The sequence below is a fragment of the Podarcis tiliguerta genome (genome assembly GCF_965153285.1).
Source record: "Podarcis tiliguerta genome assembly, chromosome: 4".
NCBI classification, from domain to species: domain Eukaryota; kingdom Metazoa; phylum Chordata; class Lepidosauria; order Squamata; family Lacertidae; genus Podarcis; species Podarcis tiliguerta.
Genome location: NC_139537.1, coordinates 8,291,692 through 8,309,872, shown reverse-complemented (window position 1 = coordinate 8,309,872; position 18,181 = coordinate 8,291,692). Strand labels below are relative to the sequence as shown.

The 18,181-nt window shown below is 47.9% G+C and overlaps 1 protein-coding gene across 15 annotated transcripts in view; it reads right to left on the bottom strand.

Annotated features, from left to right (window-relative positions):
• Positions 1 to 18,181, bottom strand: part of EMSY (EMSY transcriptional repressor, BRCA2 interacting) — a 46,846-nt gene that overhangs the window by 18,767 nt on the left and 9,898 nt on the right. For 8 of the 15 annotated variants that reach the window (XR_014510166.1, XR_014510167.1, XR_014510168.1 and 5 more), the window contains 13 exons: positions 17,811 to 17,910; positions 16,388 to 16,462; positions 15,113 to 15,294; positions 13,234 to 13,386; positions 11,483 to 11,742; positions 9,919 to 10,213; positions 6,659 to 6,970; positions 5,621 to 5,770; positions 4,486 to 4,659; positions 3,313 to 3,348; positions 2,613 to 2,749; positions 1,523 to 1,696; positions 94 to 292 (listed from right to left, as the gene is read on the bottom strand). Coding sequence is in view for 10 of the 15 variants with exons in the window: in XM_083436088.1 (XP_083292214.1) it covers positions 94 to 292; positions 1,523 to 1,696; positions 2,613 to 2,749; positions 3,313 to 3,348; positions 4,486 to 4,659; positions 5,621 to 5,770; positions 6,659 to 6,970; positions 9,919 to 10,213; positions 11,483 to 11,742; positions 13,234 to 13,386; positions 15,113 to 15,294; positions 16,388 to 16,462; positions 17,811 to 17,910 (2,247 nt within the window). In the remaining 5 variants the exon portion in view is untranslated. The remainder of the gene's footprint in view (positions 1 to 93; positions 293 to 1,522; positions 1,697 to 2,612; positions 2,750 to 3,312; positions 3,349 to 4,485; positions 4,660 to 5,620; positions 5,771 to 6,658; positions 6,971 to 9,918; positions 10,214 to 11,482; positions 11,743 to 13,233; positions 13,387 to 15,112; positions 15,295 to 16,387; positions 16,463 to 17,810; positions 17,911 to 18,181) is intronic. The other 7 variants (XR_014510169.1, XR_014510170.1, XM_083436091.1 and 4 more) reach the window with 1 other exon arrangement.

The window sequence follows — 18,181 nt, the reverse complement described above, 5'->3', positions numbered from 1 at the left end:
TCGGAAGTCCCCAAAACTTGGGGACGCAACCTCTGGGAAAATATAAAAACCAACCCAAGCCACATTATGCTAGGAGATCTATGCAGGTTTAACCTTGGGAACCCTGTGAGGATTCTGTTGAAGAAGAGCTGCTGTCTGTGTACGCCTGGGGTTCCTCTTTCACCTCTGGCAGCAAAGCGTTCCCCGCCTCCACCACCCGGGAAGCCTGCTGAAGGGTTTCGGTGACCAGTTGCCTTGTCTGCTCACTCACAACCGTTGCCTGGAAGGTCACTGGCTTTGGCTTGATAAGGACCTGAAAAGAAGGGGGGGCAGTTTACAGCAGGGGTGGACATTTGTTCACACCAAGGGCAACGTTATCCCCATGCAAAGTTCTTGGGGCCCACATTCCGGCACCGGGTGGGACAAGACCCAGACCCCGTTCTCCCCACAGAAACAGAGGCATATGTTTAATTCCACTAAAGATTCGGCTTTTGTTTTTTCAGACTTTTCTTTAGAAAGGCTTTTTTTGTGGAAGCCGGGGAAGTGCTCTCCATCACCCTTTATCTCTCAAATTGGAAGAATATACAGTCCATAAATAGGAACACCCTAGAGGTCCCTGGCCCTAAGGAAGTCAGATTAGCCACAACCAGAGCCAGGGCCTTTTCAACACTGGCTCCGGCCTGTTGGAACGCTCTGTCTCATGAGACCAGGGCCCTGCGGGATCTGATTTCCTTCCGCAGGGCCTGTAAGACAGAGTTGTTCCGCCTGGCCTTTGGCTTGGAATCAACTTGATCCCCTTCCGCTCTTTCCTTTCTCCTTCTGTGATGGTACTCCTATTTGGGGACTTCCCTGGTTTTTTCCTGGCCCACGTAGTACTAGTCTGGATAGTTGGCCTTGGTGAAGATTTGACATTTTCATCCCCAAAAAGTTTTTGATTTGAGTTTCTACTGAAACGAGGCTGCATTTTAATGTTGTACTTTAATCTTGTTTTTAATTTGTATTTTATTCAACAGTTTTTATACCTGGTGTTAGCCGCCCTGAGCCCGGTCTTGGCTGGGGAGGGCAGGGTATAAATCAAAATAATAATAATAATAATAATAATAATAATAATAATTACACAGCTGAACTGGCCCCACAGTTAAGTCAAAGCCTCAAACTTCAAAATGCAATTGTGTCCTGGAAAACTGGAGGTTGCAAAATCCATGGACTACACAATATGATTTCAAACATACACAGCTGAAAGATGCTGGTTGATATCCTGCAAGCAAGGTAGAGAGCTTGAAAGTTCTTTTTGCAGCAGGAAAACTGGGCAAAAAACAGCTGTTTAGCTCTCCACATTACTGGGGAAGCACGACTTTCTCCATACGCCGGCTCCAGAAGCCCAGGGACGCTCCCACGAGATCTAGTGGCCACAACCCAGACCCAGTGCGCAGAGAAGGCCTTGCTCGCCAAAGCAAGGCAGAGTTAAAAAGCTATTTTTATGCTGGTGGTGAAACCACGTTAGCCCTGCCCCCCCCCCCCGGCCCAAAGTTCTTAAGCATACCTGTGTTTTACCCTGCTGCCCATAAACAATTTTGGTCGGGATGATTTTGGTAGCTGGCTGGACGGCAGACCCGATCCCTTTTGGCTGCGTGACGATCATTTTGGTAATGGGCCTGGTGGCAGTGATGATGGCTGGCTTCGCTCCAGCTGGCACCGCTTGGATCGTTTTCTCTCCCTGAGGAAAAAACTTGCAGGTTTGCCTTGGTGAGACTAGGCCAGAAAATTTAAAAAATCACACCCATTATGTGACTTAACTCACTTGCTCTCCTCTCATACTCCACCTGCATGGGACCAAGCAATTTCCCCCCTATACCCTCCCACTGCAGCGGTACCTATTGATCTACTTGCACTTTGACGTGCTTTCGAACTGCTAGGTTGGCAGGAGCAGGGACCGGGCAACAGGAGCTCACCCCGTCGCGGGGATTCGAACCGCCGACCTTCTGATCGGCAAGTCCTAGGCTCTGTGGTTTAACCCACAGCGCCACCCGCGTCCCTACTGCATGCTTAGTGGAGAGCAAGCTATACACAAAACTTAAGCTGGACCATCCGAGTAATACATTTGGCACCAGCTTGGCTGCAGGAGTTGCCGGAATGTTGGGAGCTGGGCATGCTTAGCCTGGAGAAGAGGAGGTTAAGGGGTGATATGATAGCCATGTTCAAATATATAAAAGGAGGTCACATAGAGGAGGGAGAAAGATTGTTTTCTGCTGCTCCAGAGAAGCGGACACGGAGCAATGGATCCAAACTACAAGAAAGAAGATTCCACCTAAACTTCCTGACAGTAAGAGCTGTTTGACAGTGGAATTTGCTGCCAAGGAGTGTGGTGGAGTCTCCTTCTTTGGAGGTCTTTAAGCAGAGGCTTGACAACCATATGTCAGGAGTGCTCTGATGGTGTTTCCTGCTTGGCAGGGGGTTGGACTCGATGGCCCTTGTGGTCTCTTCCAACTCTATGATTCTATGATTCTATTCTATGATTCTATGGAAGGAGGGTCTACTCTTTAGCCTTTTCTTCTCCCAAAGGCGTCTCCCGCAAGGCAGTGGGTATTGATGACGATGGTGAAATAGCGATAATCACACTTCCTCTCTCTTACCCCCGCATTTAGCAACGTCGTGACCACGTTTTTGCCCGGAAGCCCTTGGATGGTGGTTCCTTTCCCCGTCGTCTTCTGCACCACGATCACGTTGGGCTTGGACGTCACGGGGATGGTTGTGATTTTGGTCGTAGTTCCTTGGTTGCCCGAGTGGGAGGGGAAATAGAAAGGAGGTTCGGTTAGAAGCAGCGGTGCTTGGCCCATTACTGCTGCGGTTCCCCCAGGGCATTACAATTTAAAACGGCCTCATCCAAGCACCATTTAGGGGGCACCAAGTACAAAAAAACACCAACGACGCCCCCCCCCCCATTCCAGGCAGAGGGACCCATAACCACTTCCCCAACTCAATGCAATGGAGGGAGCTAAGCTGGCCAGCAGTCACTGGGGAGCTGTAGCCACAGGGGCTTCCAGACCAGGCACCAGAGGGCACAGGGACCCTGGGAAGGGGACAGTTTGATAGGCCAGGGGCACAACCTCATATCAGGTCCGATCCAACTGGAAAAACTGACTGGCAAAGCTGTTTTTTACCTGCCAGACCAGATCTCAGTTTAAAACAGGAGACCGTGTCATCTCATGTGGCTTTGCAGCTTCTCATGGGTAAAACACCAGCAAAGTCACAGGGTGAGGGGTGCTGTGATATCTCATGGAGGGGGCTGGGCTGGGGCTGGGGAATCATGCAAATGTTTCTAGTTTTGGGTACCTTTTTGTTGGAAATAGGTCTTCATCAAGGAGTTACCTTTCAAAAAAAGCGAAAATACAACAGCTTGGTCTACACGCAGTGGTATTTGCTCGGAACATTACCAGCTTCCAGGGGAAGGGGGTTTGAATTAAAATACAAACAGACTAAAAATATGCCACTGTTACAGATCAGCATTCATTTGTCTTTTCGACTACAAAGAAAAATGGAGTTTCCATGCGTGGGCCAGCGACTGCCGTTACTGCAAAGATTTCTTGTTGCATTGCACAGGAAGCAGGGAAAGGCTTCCTCCATTTTTATTTTTTTAAAATTTATTTCGTTTTGCGACAAAAACAAGACAGCGTATATCATCATAAATGTACGAGTAACATATAGTCAAGAGCATTGGTTAAGTCTCTGTCGTACTGTGATACATTTGCTCTTCTTTACTTATGACCGGAATTCTCCCTCTTTGTAAACAAAGATGATACTGTAAACAATCATGTTTCTGAGAAGGTCACTTGCTGGCAGTTACATTCCTTTTGTGCTATGTATTTAATCAACGTGGCTTGCAGCTTTTCTTTGTCATTCTTAAACTGTCCCTTGTACTTCACCTATTGCGTCAGTTTCCCCCTCAATGCAATGTTCACGTTTGCTGGTACTATTCAGACAGCAAGTTGTCTCCTAAATCTTTCCACCTTCTAGCTATTGTCAAGCATGCTGACGGTAAAATTTTTAATAAGTCCTTATTTGTAACATTGCGACTTCCCTCATCAAATCTGAGCAGTAATAACAACCCCATTCTAGGATTTAAGTCTAGTTTCTGACCAGTGACAAGTACCATTTCCTAACAGATACTTTCCCTGGAATTCCTCTATCTTTCCATCCTGGGACTATCTATCTATATCTATGTCAATATAACTCTATCTTATGTGTTGGAGTGTGTGTGGTTTATTCAGCTGTTTCTGTTTTGATTATGTATTTTGTGGTTTTTATATTGTAATTTTACCTTGTGAACTGCCCTGAGACCTGCGGGCATAAGGCAGCATATAAATATAATTCATCAATAATGATAATGATAATTCTTTCTTGCAGCCTACTGCTGTTCAAACATACAGCAGCAACACACAGACAACCCAGCCGAAGCTCCATTGACCCGTCTGGTCCCTGCATTTTCCGAGACACAGGCCTACCTACCGGAAACAATATTGCTGCTGATTATCTTGCCTCCCAGGGTGGCAAGCGATTTGGGGACGACCGTGATGATGCTGCCGCTGGTGGTTTTGACGTAAGTGGCGGCGCCCGGCGTGCCAGTCATGCGTGTCCCAATGGACGGGCTGACCGTCGGACGAGTGTAGGTCGCCTGAGTTCCTGGTTCAAAGGGGGGGGGGAGGGAAAGGAAGACAGCAGAGGCATCAGCGAGAGGAACCGATACGGCGAGCTGAGAATCAGAGCTCAGCCATTGTATGAACCGCTGTTCAGAAAGTGGAGCCTGAGTTTCGATTCTTCTCCTCCCGCCGCCGCTTTCCCCTTGTGTGTTGTGCTTTTTAGACTGCAAGCCTGTGGGGAGCGACGGCTTTGTTTTGATTGTATCCAAGCTGCTCCGGGAGCCTTTTAGGCTGAAGAGCAAGGGTACAGATGTTTTAAATGAACAGACACCAATGGGAGGTGAACACTGCCAAAACTGTGCGCATGCACATAAGCACACACAAACCCTGGACAGGTGGCAAGCCTAAGGTCTCGGCGAGGCAGACATGGGATGGCAGCACTTCAATGTCCCTCTCCGCAAATGCCAAATCCCTGCACACAGAAAATCAGCATGTCAGGGAGAAGGCTAAAACTGCGCAAGTTATATGCTCACGTTTATTCTGTGAACCGCCTTGAGAGCTGCGGGTATAGGGCGGTATATAAATTCAATTAATCATCATCATCATCATCCTCACCCCTTGCAAATTCTGTACAAGTGGAGAGGTGTCTTGGCTGTTCCACAGGACTGAATGCTCCTCAACACAGACACACAAGTCTTTGGAAATTGAAAATCAGCAGGTCAGGGAGAAGACTAGGTAGGAATCCTTGTCTCTGACATGTTAATTTGGCAAAGTGTGGACCCCACGTCATAACAAAGAGGAGAATGGAGGAATCGTGTTGTTGTTTTTAGTACACAAACTTACTTGTGTTCTCATGTAAGTAGGCTAAAAATGATTCAAATATGTCAAACAATCTGTATTGTATGATCATCTTCACTGTGCCCTAGATACATCACCATTTAAGCTTGTTTCCCAAGTTTAAAATGCTTTCCACCCTCTACGGAGCATAGGAAAGAATCACTCACCAGCAGGGGCTGTGACCAGTTTGGTTGTCATGATGGTCCCATTACTGCTCACCACCATAATAGGGGAATTGCTACTGCTGGGCAAAGTTGCTGTGACTGGCTTGGGGAGGATTTTGCTGGGCTGCACTTGCTGGGTGATTATTTTGACCCCTAGGAAAGAAAAGAGGCATCACGAGTGGGAGGTGGACGTAATAAGCAAACATTCAAGAGGAAGGCCAAATAGCTACAGAAAGACAGAACAAACCATTCCCCGCAACACAGGGGAGCCGCATCACAGGAGCATTTAACTCATGCAAATTCAACGGTATATGCTTAGCTGAAGCTCCATTCCAGATTAATTCTAGTCGTTTTCTTCTGCCTGCATCCTCTACCTGCCCCCTCCTTCTGTGTTCGTCTCTCCTCCTCTGTTTGATCAAATGAATAAATGCTTAAGTCAAGAAAGAACTTAGCATATGAAGTTGAATGTATGTAAATACACCAAAATCTTGAGGGAGAATTTCCTGAAGAAAGAAATTAAATAGTGTAGCTTAATCTAAGAAGAAATGTAACTTGAATGTTTATAAATATATCAAAACGTGAGAATTCATTGAAGAAGCCTGAGACTCTTCATGGGCGAAACAGGTGACAAACCTGTCTAACTCTTGCGCATAGCATCACTGACACTTCGTTTGATCAAACTTGTCCTCGCTGATATCTAACTCTCGATCGCAACATCGCCAACACTTCGTTTGATCCAACTTACCTTTGTTGATATCTACAGAAGCCTGGCTAAAGGAACTTTAAAGCCTTAATCTTCCTTTTGGACACAATTTGAATGAGTTTTCTGTTTGTGGCTTCTGTAGTAGATTTTGTACATAGCTCTCTCAATTTCTGGATTATTAATATGAGATTCAGAACGTAGAATGGTTTGGTAGCGTTTTGTGCGCCGCTTATGTGCTGCTTACTTTCTACTGGTCTACTACGAGAACTGGCAGCATAGGTTCATTTCCTCAATACCTGGCAGTGAGTTAACGCCCGGAGCAACCCATTGATCGGTACCTGATTCCTGCTTGATCTGGATGGTGGGCTTGATGCCAGGCGGAAGGGGAGACTGCTGGGGGTGCAGGCCTGGCTGCTGCTGCTGGGAAGGCTGTTGCTGTTGTTGCTGCTGCTGGGCGGCCACGGGGGAAGCTTGGGTTAGCTGCTGCTGCTGCGGCTGGGCTTGCTGAAGCTGCTGCTTGGGAGACGGCTGTTGTTGCTGCTGCTGCTGCTGTTTAGGAAACGGTGTCAGGATCTGGGTCGGTGCCCCCACCAGGGTCTTGGGCGAAGGCAACCGGGCCGCTGCGACTTTAATGGCCGATGTGCAGACTCCTTGAAGAGAGGAGGAAGGCAAGCATTTGGTGCTTTGTCCTTTGTTTTGGATCATTACCAACCTCTGAGTCACAGCCAAGGCCCATTCCCACACTGCGTTCAGGTGACCCGAGTTATAATAATACAGTGGTACCTCACAAGACGAATGCCTCGCAAGACGAAAAACTCGCAAGACGAAAGAGTTTTTTGTTTTTTGAGTTGCTTTGCAAGACGAATTTCCCTATGGGCTTGCTTCGCAAGACGAAAACGTCTTGCGCCTTTTTCTTAAAACCGTCAATGCGTTCCTATGGGAAACCGTCAATGCATTTCCTATGGGAAACCGTGCTTCGCAAGACGAAAAATTCACAAGACGAAAAAACTCGCAGAACGAATTAATTTCGTCTTGCGAGGCACCACTGTACAGTCAAACCCTGGGTTAGTCGCTTCGGGTTAAATCTTTTCAGGTTGCGTCCCGCGGCGACCCGGAAGTAACGGAATGGGTTACTTCCGGGTTTCGCCGCTTGCACATGCGCAGACGCTTAGAACGACGTCACGCACATGCGCGGCAAATCGCGACCCGCGGAGACACGGGTTGCATTCTGCTCATGATGCGAATAGGGCTCCCGTTCACATCCAGAGGTACCACTGTAGTAATAATAATAATAATAATAATAATAATAATAATTTATTTATACCCCGCACATCTGGCTGGGTTTCACTCGCGTGCCCCGTGGGTTTGTGGCTGAAGACATCCCATCCGTTGCATCCAGCACCCATTTATACAGGCAACCCCCAATTTGCATGGGGATTGCATTCCAGGTTACAGCATGCAACGGTAGAGCATGCATAAGCCAGTTTCCCCCCCTTTCCCGGCCACTTCCAGGTTGTAGCGATGCACATGGAGGTGGTCGCATGTTGACTAGACATATGTAACTCTGTCGTCGCCTTCAGTTGCGTTTTCACCACGTCCTGTATATCTTATGTTGTTGTTTTTAACGTATTGCAGGTTAGAATATGGAAGAAACAAAAGAAGTAATAAAACTGGAAAGAATACAGCACCTAGCATGGCACTTGACCATTTCTGCAACAGCCAGAAGTTATGGGACATGCGCAGAGTGGAAATGAAGCAGTGCGCTGCCCCAGGATTTTTGCAGCACTGAAAGTGGGGTTGTCTCTAACTGCCCCATTAACAACATTAGTAAGTACAGTGGTACCTCGGGTTACATACGCCTCAGGTTACATACGCTTCAGGTTAACCCAGAAATAGTACCTCGGGTTAAGAACTTTGCTTCAGGATGAGAACAGAAATCGTACTGCACCAGCAGCGGGAGGCCCCATTAGCTAAAGTGGTCTTCAGGTTAAGAACAGTTTCAGGTTAAGAACGAACCAATTAAGTACTTAACCTGAGGTACCACTGTACAACTCATCATTACCCTGTTTCCCCAAAAATAAGACAGTGTCTTATATTAATTTTTGCTCCCAAAGATGCGCTAGGTCTTATTTTCAGGGGATATCTTATTTTTTCCATGAAGAATACGGTACACATTTATTGTCTAATTGCGAGTCCGCCAGACTTCGCCAGGGCAGAGCGAGCAGCAGGCGGCAGCTTGTCCTGGTGGCGGCGCGGGCTCTCTGATTTAAAGAGACCTCACACAGCTCTGGCTGCGCTGTGGCCAATCAGTGAGCTGCGTGGCGGCGCCCACCGCTATGGTCTAGAGGAGTCAGACGCCTTACGGTAGTTTCGGAGGCCTTATATTCCGGGGAGGCCTTATGTTCGGGGAAGGCCTTATTATCGGGGAGGTCTTATTTTCGGGGGATGCCTTATATTACAGTGAGAGGCAAAACTGGAAGTAGGTTTCGGGGGATGTCTTACCGTATTTTTCGCTCTATAGGATGCACTTTTCCCCCTCCAAAAATTAAGGGGAAATATGCGTGTGTCCTATGGAGCGAATGCAGGCTCCTTGGCTTCAGTGATAGCAACGCGAAGCCCCCAAAGCGCAGAGGGAGCGCGCACTCCGGAGGCTATGCGTTGCTTTCGCTGAAGCCTGGAGACTGAGAGGGGTCGGTGAGCACCTCTCTCGCTCTCCAGGCTTCAGGGATAGCCGTCTGAAGCCTTTGGAGCGCAGCGGGAACTCGCGCTGCGCTCCAAAGGCTTCACAACCTTGCCGCTGCTCCCGGACCTGTTCTGGGGGCTGGGGGAAGCTCGGGCTCCCCCCGTCCCAGCACCACGGCTAAAAATGAAGCCAAGACAGTGAGCGGGATCTATCCCACTTGCTGTCTTAGCTTCTGCCAAAGCCACGCGCAGCCTCTCCTGGCTGGAGAGGTTAAAAGGTAAAGGTAAAGGTACCCCTGGCCGTACGGGCCAGTCTTGACAGACTCTAGGGTTGTGCGCCCATCTCACTCAAAGAGGCCAAGGGCCAGCGCTGTCCGAAGACACTTCCGGGTCACGTGGCCAGCGTGACATCGCTGCTCTGGCGAGCCAGAGCTGCACACGGAAACGCCGTTTACTTTCCCGCTAGTAAGCGGTCCCTATTTATCTACTTGCACCCAGGGGTGCTTTCGAACTGCTAGGTTGGCAGGCGCTGGGACCGAACAGCGGGAGCGCACCCCACTGCGGGGATTCGAACCGCCGACCTTTCGATCGGCAAGCCCTAGGCACTGAGGCTTTAACCCACAGCGCCACCCGCATCCCTGGCTTCTTTGCTCAATGGGGCTGGGAGGGGGAAATAAGATTTTTTTTCTTGATCCCCCCCCCCAAAAAAAAACCTAGGTGCGCCCTATGGTCCGGTGCGCCTTATGGAGCGAAAAATACGGTACTTTCGGGGAAAGATGGTAAGTGCAGCACACAAAGGAAGCCTGGAAGACCCTAATGAGACGTAGCATGCAGTTTTCAGCTGCATCTCTCTTTTCACCCAAGGCAGTGGGTGTCACAATCTCAGAACCTTCCCCATGCAAAGCCAGCATCTCACCCTGTGCAACTGTGGACATAACCACGGAGGGCGTCGAGGAGACCACGGTGGTCACAGCGACCGTGCTGGGAGCGGAGGAAAGGGTGGAGCAGCCCCCGGTGGAGGCGCTGGTAGAGGTGCTGGTGGAGCTGCTAACCAAAGAGGACTGGGAAGCGGTGATGACCACCGGCTGCTTCTGGGTGGTGGAGGCAATGACCGACGTCGGGACGAGCTTGGTGACGGCCGCGTAGTTGTGAGACTTGGAGAGGATGTTGGGGACAAAGGTGGAGCTGGGAGACGTGGTGACTATGATCACCTGGAAAAGAGAGCACACAAAAAGGTTTCGATCGTCGCCCCTTGTGCCGACAGCCCCTCGCTGCTCCAAAAAGGAGCATTTGTCCATTCGGAGTAAGGGTAACGCTGCCATCACTCGCAACTGGCTTTTTGCTCGCAACTGGCTTTGTAAATCACGTCGCCCAAACTGACTGGTTATTATTGCATTCGCTTATCAATATGCGATTGAATGACAACCTCCAAAACGTGGATGACGCTTGAGGTTCACTAAAACTTACTTACAGCCTGCCATTTCTCTTGGGAGCAGCTCTTGAGGTTGCATCCGCAGACAAGGCTATCTCATTTCCCTGCACAGCCACCCTATGAGACAGGCTGTTAGGGGAGTTGGCAGCCTGTGACTCTGCCCTATTTCTGGGACCAAACATGTGCTGGTCCATAGGCAGCATCTTTTGAAATGTGGTGGATGGGGTTTTACTGAAGGGAGAAGACATCAGCACATAACAGAGGAACTCAGGGAGAAAAAACGACAGACAATTAAACAGAACTGGTGTTGCAGGGTGGTGTCAATAGCAGTTTCCAGTCTGTAGACTGGGACGGGCTGAGCCTCTACCCCGGTTTCGGGGTGAAACAGCCTCCCCACATTTGTGAGCGTATTGCAATGCGAGCGGCAAACTTACTGGAGCGCCTCACACTTCTGATTGGCTGGCCCCCGCTATTCTTTCCCAGACTGGGAAAGCCAAAATGGTGACAGCAGGTAGCTCTGAAGAGTCACCTGTCAGAAATATATGCTCCTCAATTTCACAGTGGCTGGGATTGCACAGGGACTGTAGACCAGGCACCCCCAAATTCAGCCCTACAGATGTTTTGGGACTACAGTTCCCATCATCCCTGACCACTGGTCCTGTTAGCTAGGGATGATGGGAGTTGTAGTCCCAAAACATCTGGAGGGCAGAGTTGTTGTTGTTTTATTGGAAGTTTCAACACAATGGTTTTATCAAAAATACATCATCCACATGATTATTTTTTCCCTCCATTTCCCCCCCACCCCCCTCAACAAAAAAAACCCCAACCTCCCACCCCACCCCCAGACGTCCCTCACCTCCTTTCTCTGGTTTCTCAACACATATTTCTAGCTGCATGTTATAAAATTGTAAAGATCCTCAAGTCGTCTCTCCATATATTACAATAAACAGTTTGTGCATGTTTATTGGAGGGCCGAGTTTGGGGCTGCCTGCTGTAGACTAAGGAAACCTCTCGCTCTCAGCCGCACATACCGAAAAGCCCTACCCACCTTCTGGGTCGTGGTGTTGGTCGTCTGTGTCGACGGCTTCGTGAAGGTGATCTTCACAGGGGACATGTGGGGCGGCAAGGAGTTGGCTATGCTCTGCATGATGCTGCTCATCTTGGGGCTGCCGCTGACAGGCACCGTGATGGTCTTGGTGACCGGCGTGGCGGCCTTGGGGACCTCCTTCAGGAGGACTGGGGAGGAGCTGGAGGAGTTGGTGCGGCGACGTTTGCGGGGCTTCTCGTCGTCATCTGAGCAGCTCACGCCTGCCAACGAGAGGGATGCCTCAGTCCGGTAGCCTCCCCTGCACTGATGCACCCAGAGCACTGCTCAAACCTCCCCAGCCCAAGCTGGCCCACATGCCAAGAGACAACCTGCTGACCACTGACCTCATCAACTGCTACTCTCTAGGGGGGGCGGGTGAGCTCTTAATATGTCACTATATTTGTATTTCAAGTTCGATTTGGTACATCTCCCCTGGAAAGGCTAAGGTTTGGTGCAACCGGTCTGGGAAAATTAATGAGCAGACGCCCAGAATTGTTTCATCGGAACTGAGAGAAAACGGCGGCTGCCAGTAGCGAAAAGACTTTTGGATGGATTCGGCAGAAATGCCAACAGTGTGTGGCGGAAATGACCGGCAGAATCCGAGACCAGGGAAAAGAGCTGGTGGAAGAAGATTGGAAGAAATTTAAAGACTATTTACAGAAATATTGCAAAATTAATGAATGTTAGAATGATGTTGGATTGAGGTTAAAGGGTTTTTAGCAATAATGTTATGAAAGAATATGCAAAAATGGAATGTTAACAGGTGGAAAGATAAAGCTATAATATATTAAGATCAAGATAAGGATAAAGGTAAAGAGGGAAAGGATTTGCTGAATAAATAAACTGAACTGGAATACAAAGAGGGGAGGTGTGGGGAGGTCCGAGAAACAAGCAAATGCAAGATATGTCATGAAAGATTGAATTGTTTTTAATTGTTTTTTTATTTTTGTATTTTTCTTTTTTTTTTGTGAAAATCTTAATAAAATATTATTATAAAAAAAGAAAAGAAATGCCAACAGTGTGAGGAGATGTTGCATGGACAGAGGGGTATCATACAATTAAATCCACACAGAAACGTATCATTTCACTTCAGCTCGCTTGTGGAAACAACTCAGAGGCAGTGAAAGAAGGAAAACGACAGGAAGAATTAAAGGAACAATAAGAAATGACTATTAAAAACAGCAGAGATATGAGATGATCAGAGCCCCCCCGAACTCGAAGCATGGGAAGCCCCAGCAAAAAAATTATAATTCGGCAGAATATTTGGATTATTTGAAATGTATATGTATAATTTGGAATATTTAATGTGATTTGATTGGATTGTTAAAATGGAAAACTCATTATTATTATTATTTTTTAAACTGCTACTCTCTAGGTTGTCATTTGGAGACACCCCCCCCCCCCCGAGCTGCAGGGCCCTGGACTTTGGCTGCACTACTGACCAGGAGACTGACCAATGCTTACCAATCAACATCTCTGAATTTACCCATTTGCACAGCTCAAACTGCGGGCTGTTTCAAACACATTCTTACATCCATCCATTCATTCTTGCCAAGCCCAAAGGGAGGCTACCAAGGTTTGCAGGACATTGTGAGCAGTGGTGGGGAAGGCCTGGCGTATGACATTCAAAATCAAAGAACCCCCCAAGCCACACTCAAGACCTCAGCTGCCTCTGGAGGAGGCCGGCCTTCCTTTTCCTTGGTGTCACTTACTCTTGACGTAAACGGCGCTCCCACTTGGCAAGACGACGACGTTGGAAGCCGGGCTGGCGGGCCTGGGGGATTTCACGGTCGCGACGCTGCCGCTCGGGACTGGGGTGGACGTCGGGGTTGAGGTGGTGCTTGTGTAGGAATAACAAACCACCACTGAAGAGAGAAGAATAGGATGATGCGTAAACCAAAGCGTTTCCATCTGTTTACTTCATTCATCTCCAGCCTACACTCCAAGCGGCTAGAGGTGGCAAACATACTCTGCCTCCACAATAACCCTGTGAGGTACCGTATTTTTCGCTCTATAAGACACACCAGACCACAAGACGCACCTAGTTTTTGGAGGAGGAAAACAAGAAAGAAATTATTCTGAATCTCAGAAGCCAGAACAGCAAGAGGGATTGCTGCGCAGCGAAAGCAGCAATCCCTCTTGCTGTTCTGGCTTCTGGGATAGCTGCGCAGCCTGCATTCGCTCCATAAGACGCACACACATTTCCCCTTATTTCTTAGGAGGGAAAAAGTGAGTCTTATAGAGCAAAAAATACAGTATGTTAGGCTGAGAAGCAATGACTGCTGAAGGATACTGCCACCGCCAGACGTCTTGTGGAGGAAGCACACGATAAAGGGCCTGAGATGATGATTGCAGGGTCCAGGTTGGATCATATGGGAAGAGGCAGTCCTGAGCCGTTTAAGGCAATACAGGTCAAAACTACCACTTCGAATTGGGCCTGGAAACTAATTGGCAGCCAGTGCAGTTGGGTTGAGGCCTTCTATACAAGTGGTAAGAGGGGCCCTGATATAGGTGGCAAAGGTTTAAGGATCGAGAGTCCAGCTCCCATCAGCCCTATGGGAGGCAGTGATGGTTATGATGGCTTTAAAGGAGGACTAGACAAAATAATAATGATAATAATAATAATAATAATAATAATAATAATAATAATAATAATTTATTATTATTTATACCCTGCCCATCTGGCTGTGTTTCCCCAACCACTTTGGGTGGCTTCCAACTGAATATTAAAAACAAGACAGCATCAAAAATTAAAAACTCCCCTAAACAGGGCCGCCTTCAGTTGTCTTTTAAAAGTAAAAGAGTTGTTTATTGCCTTGACATCTGCTGGGAGGGTGTTCCACAGGGCAGGCGCCACTACCAAGAAGGCCCTCTGCCTGGTTCCCTGTCACCTTACTTCTCGCAATGAGGGAACTGCCAGAAGGCCCTCGGTGCTGGACCTCAATGTCCGGGCTGGATGAGGGGGGTGGAGACGCTCCTTCAGGTCTACTGGGCCTTTGAGGCTGTTTAGGGCTTTCAAGGTCAGCCCCAACACTTTGAATTGTGCTCGGAAACGTACTGGGAGCCAATGAAGATCTTTCAGGACCAGTGTTATGTGGTCTCGGCAGCCGCTCCCAGTCACCAGTCTAGCTGCCGCATTCTGGATTAATTGCAGTTTCCGAGTCACCTTCAAAGGTAGCCCCACGTAGAGTGCATTGCAGTAGTCCAAGCGGGAGATAACTAGAGCATGCACCACTCTGGCAAGACAAATTTCTGGAGGAGAGGGCTATTGATGGCTACTGGCCATGAGCGCTCTGCCCTGCCTCCACAGCTGGAGGCAGCAAAGCTTCTGAATGCCCAGTTGCTGGAAACTTGTGGATTTCCCACAGGCATTTGTGAGAACAGGAAGCTGAATGAGATGGGCCATTAGTTTGATCCAGAAGGCTTCTCTTAGGTCCATCATCAGGGTTGCTGGGATCTGTATCCCAGCAACAGCTTGAGGACGAGAGGTTCCGCATCCCCGGTTGAAGGCCTAGGCACGGTGTCCCTTTCAAAGCATTAGGAGCATCCTTCTCCCATTCCCAATATCCGAAAGAGAGGAAGGCCACCTACCCTCACCTTCTTTGCTTCCTGTCTCTGCTGGGGAAGGGAGAGCTGCGTTGTGCTGGAGCGCCGCGTTGGCAACAGCGTTTGCCGTGACGGTGAAAGCGGTTTGGGGAACCAGCCGGGGCATCAGAGGGACGAGGCGGCGGCCTTCAATAGACCACTCAGAAGAGCTGTTGGGCCCGGACATACTAAGGAGAAACACGCTGGTCTGTAAACTGTCCATTCCAAGTCATTCTCCCATTCCTAAATAGGTCTTTCAAAATCTCTCTCCAGACAGGTGTCGTGAACCTCCCCGAATCCACCGCTAGGTGGGGTGGACTGTAAATTCACCCAGAAATGGGAAACATCTAGCTACTGGGTAGAGCACACGCTTTGTTGACAGTCCCAGATCCTAGAACCTTCTGCTCAAAATGGATCTCCATCATAGCTGCCAACGTTTCCCCCTTTTTAAGGGAAATTCCCTTATTCTGAATAAGATTCCTCGCAAGGAAAGGGAAATGTTGACAGCTATGATCTCCATTAGCAAGGCCTCTGACTGAAACCTTGGTGAGAGGTCAAAGTATAATTTACTGGGTGAAAGAGACCAATGGGCTTATCCAGAATATGGTCATTTCATGGGATGGGAAGGGTCCATAGCTCAGATGCAGGGCTCCTGTTTTGCATGTGGAAGGTCCCTCGCTTTTCCGGTCAATCATTTCTCCTCTAAAAAAGTCACCGCCTATCACTCAAACCTCATTCTGGAAGGACATACCTATATGAATTTAGCTTATGTTCTCACCCCTCCTAAAACCTGCTCCCGAGGTTCAGTTGGCTTTTACCAGGGGCCGAGCCTTTAGTGTAGCAAGCCCTGGGTCTGCGAAACTCCTTGCCACTAGAGGTTCAGCAGGAACCATCCTTGCTCATTTTCAGACACCTTCTAAAAACTGTATTATTCAGATGGGCCTTTTGAACCGAAGATTCCTCGTCCACCAGCTCTCACAGGTGTGCCTGCCTTTTTTAAAAATTGTAATACTGTTACACCTTGTGATATTTTATATGAAAACGTGGCTTATAAAAACAAACAAATAAAGCAATGGCGTAGCAACTCATTCTTTCCAAATCCCAAATATGCAGTGTTATTTTTGTGATATTACCTGTTCATGCACGGCTGCAGGTTTAACTTCTGAAAACCAAAGGTGGTATTCTATTTGTTCATCTCAGACATTTGTATATCACTTAATAGTTTGCATTTCTTAATTTAAAAAAAACCTTAAAGGGATTAGAATACGTCCCCCTCCTTACTTGTGAGCAATCGTCGTCAATCGCTCATCATTGACAGCCCTTCGAACTTCAGCTCGATGCCTTTCTGTTGAAATGCTGTTGAAAGACACCAAAGTGTTAGACACAGAGGTACAAGCCAGAAGGCTTTGAAGGCCTTAAAAATCAAAGTGAAATGGATAGCTGTCAAAAGCAATGCTATAATGGAGCTTAATTAGCCTTGCCAGCAGAGACTGGTTCAACTGTCCAGACCTCAATGCGATATGTATCGTCCCCCCAATGCCCTTCTGTTTCGTCAGACAAACAAGCTTGTCCCTGCACAAAAATAACGAGCGGAACAAACCGAACATTCAATAGCCCAAGGGTCTCTGTGGCCAACTTGGAAGTCATGCTTCTTCAGCAAAAGAGCTTCCCTGAGATTGCTCAACTGGAGTTCTGAAAATGCATTGGAGTCTATGCATTTTGTGGACCTTTATCGAGACCAAGTTTTTATTCCCCATCTAGTCTTTTTGAGTGCCATGTGGTCCCTTTCTCCTCAAATGGACTTCTGCAATTTTCCATCGTCATCAACAACCAGCCATTGCCTTTGGGACGCATCAACAGCCAGGCAGTGGATAGTATCCAACGTAGTGCAAAATACCGCATTCCGTCAATGTAAAGATTTCTGCTTGCACCCCCAAATCTGTTCTGGGGTTTCTGCCAACCCTCTGGAGCAGATCTGGAAAGGGCACAGGGTGCACATGGGGAAAGGAGGGCGAGAAATTATCGCTGCAGAAGCATAAATCCTTGCACTGACAGAACCACTGGATACTGCTGACTGCATTTGGGAAATAGACACCATGGTTTGCCAAGGATTCACCATCCTTAACGGACACTGTCTTCCTTTATATTGTAACTGATGGTCATGTTTAATTTTCTCAAGGTCAGCAACAAAGACGGTACCCACTGGGAGCAGACAGCTGCATTTAACATCTTCTAAAAAGCATTTTGCCCTGAATTGGCTTTGCGCTGCACTGCCTGCTGTTTTTGTTTTTTTCCTGTGGTGTGTTATTTTATGATGTTATTTTAATTGACCACGCTATATATTACTTAAAGGGGAGGTTCTAAATTTAATAACGAGAAGCTTTCATACGGCATACGGCAAGTCAGGCACTGTATCAATAAATAGGAAAGAAAAGAATAGCAGGGCCTTTTTGGTGATGGCGCTTGTTCTGCGGAATTCTCTGCTACCTTCTATTGAAAATAACAGCAATCCAGTGCAAACTAAGCTATTCTGCCAGTCCGTTGGCTGTTAGATATATGTGTTTGTTTTTTGGTGCTGTTTGTTGCAGCTTTTAAACTTGCATGAATTAATGGGTTTCAAGCATTTAAGGTTTGTAGTACTTTGTTGTATTGCAAGCCACTCCTTGTGGGGTTGAATGGGCACAAATCAGAATGTTCCATCTACCTAAGCACTTTGGAGAGTTCTCCAAGGATGTCTTTCTTTTCCTTTGTGAGATCCCCCTGAGCGCGCAAGGCACTGATGACACCGGCATATGCCTCCAATTCTATAAAAGAAAGGAGAAAGATTAAAAGGGAACAGTACATGGGAGGGGGGAAGAGAGGTCAATAAAAAGATCACAGAATCATAGAGTTGTAAGGGACCTCAAAAGCCCTCTAGTCTAACCACCTGCGGAAATTGTCAGCATCGCCCTTGAGCCAGTGTGATTAACTGGACTCATCCACTTCAGCCCCGACTGGGCTAGGTGAGCTGGGTAGCACTTCCAGAGACCACCTTCAGCACAGGAACAGGTCAAAGTGCTGTGGACTCACAGCCCA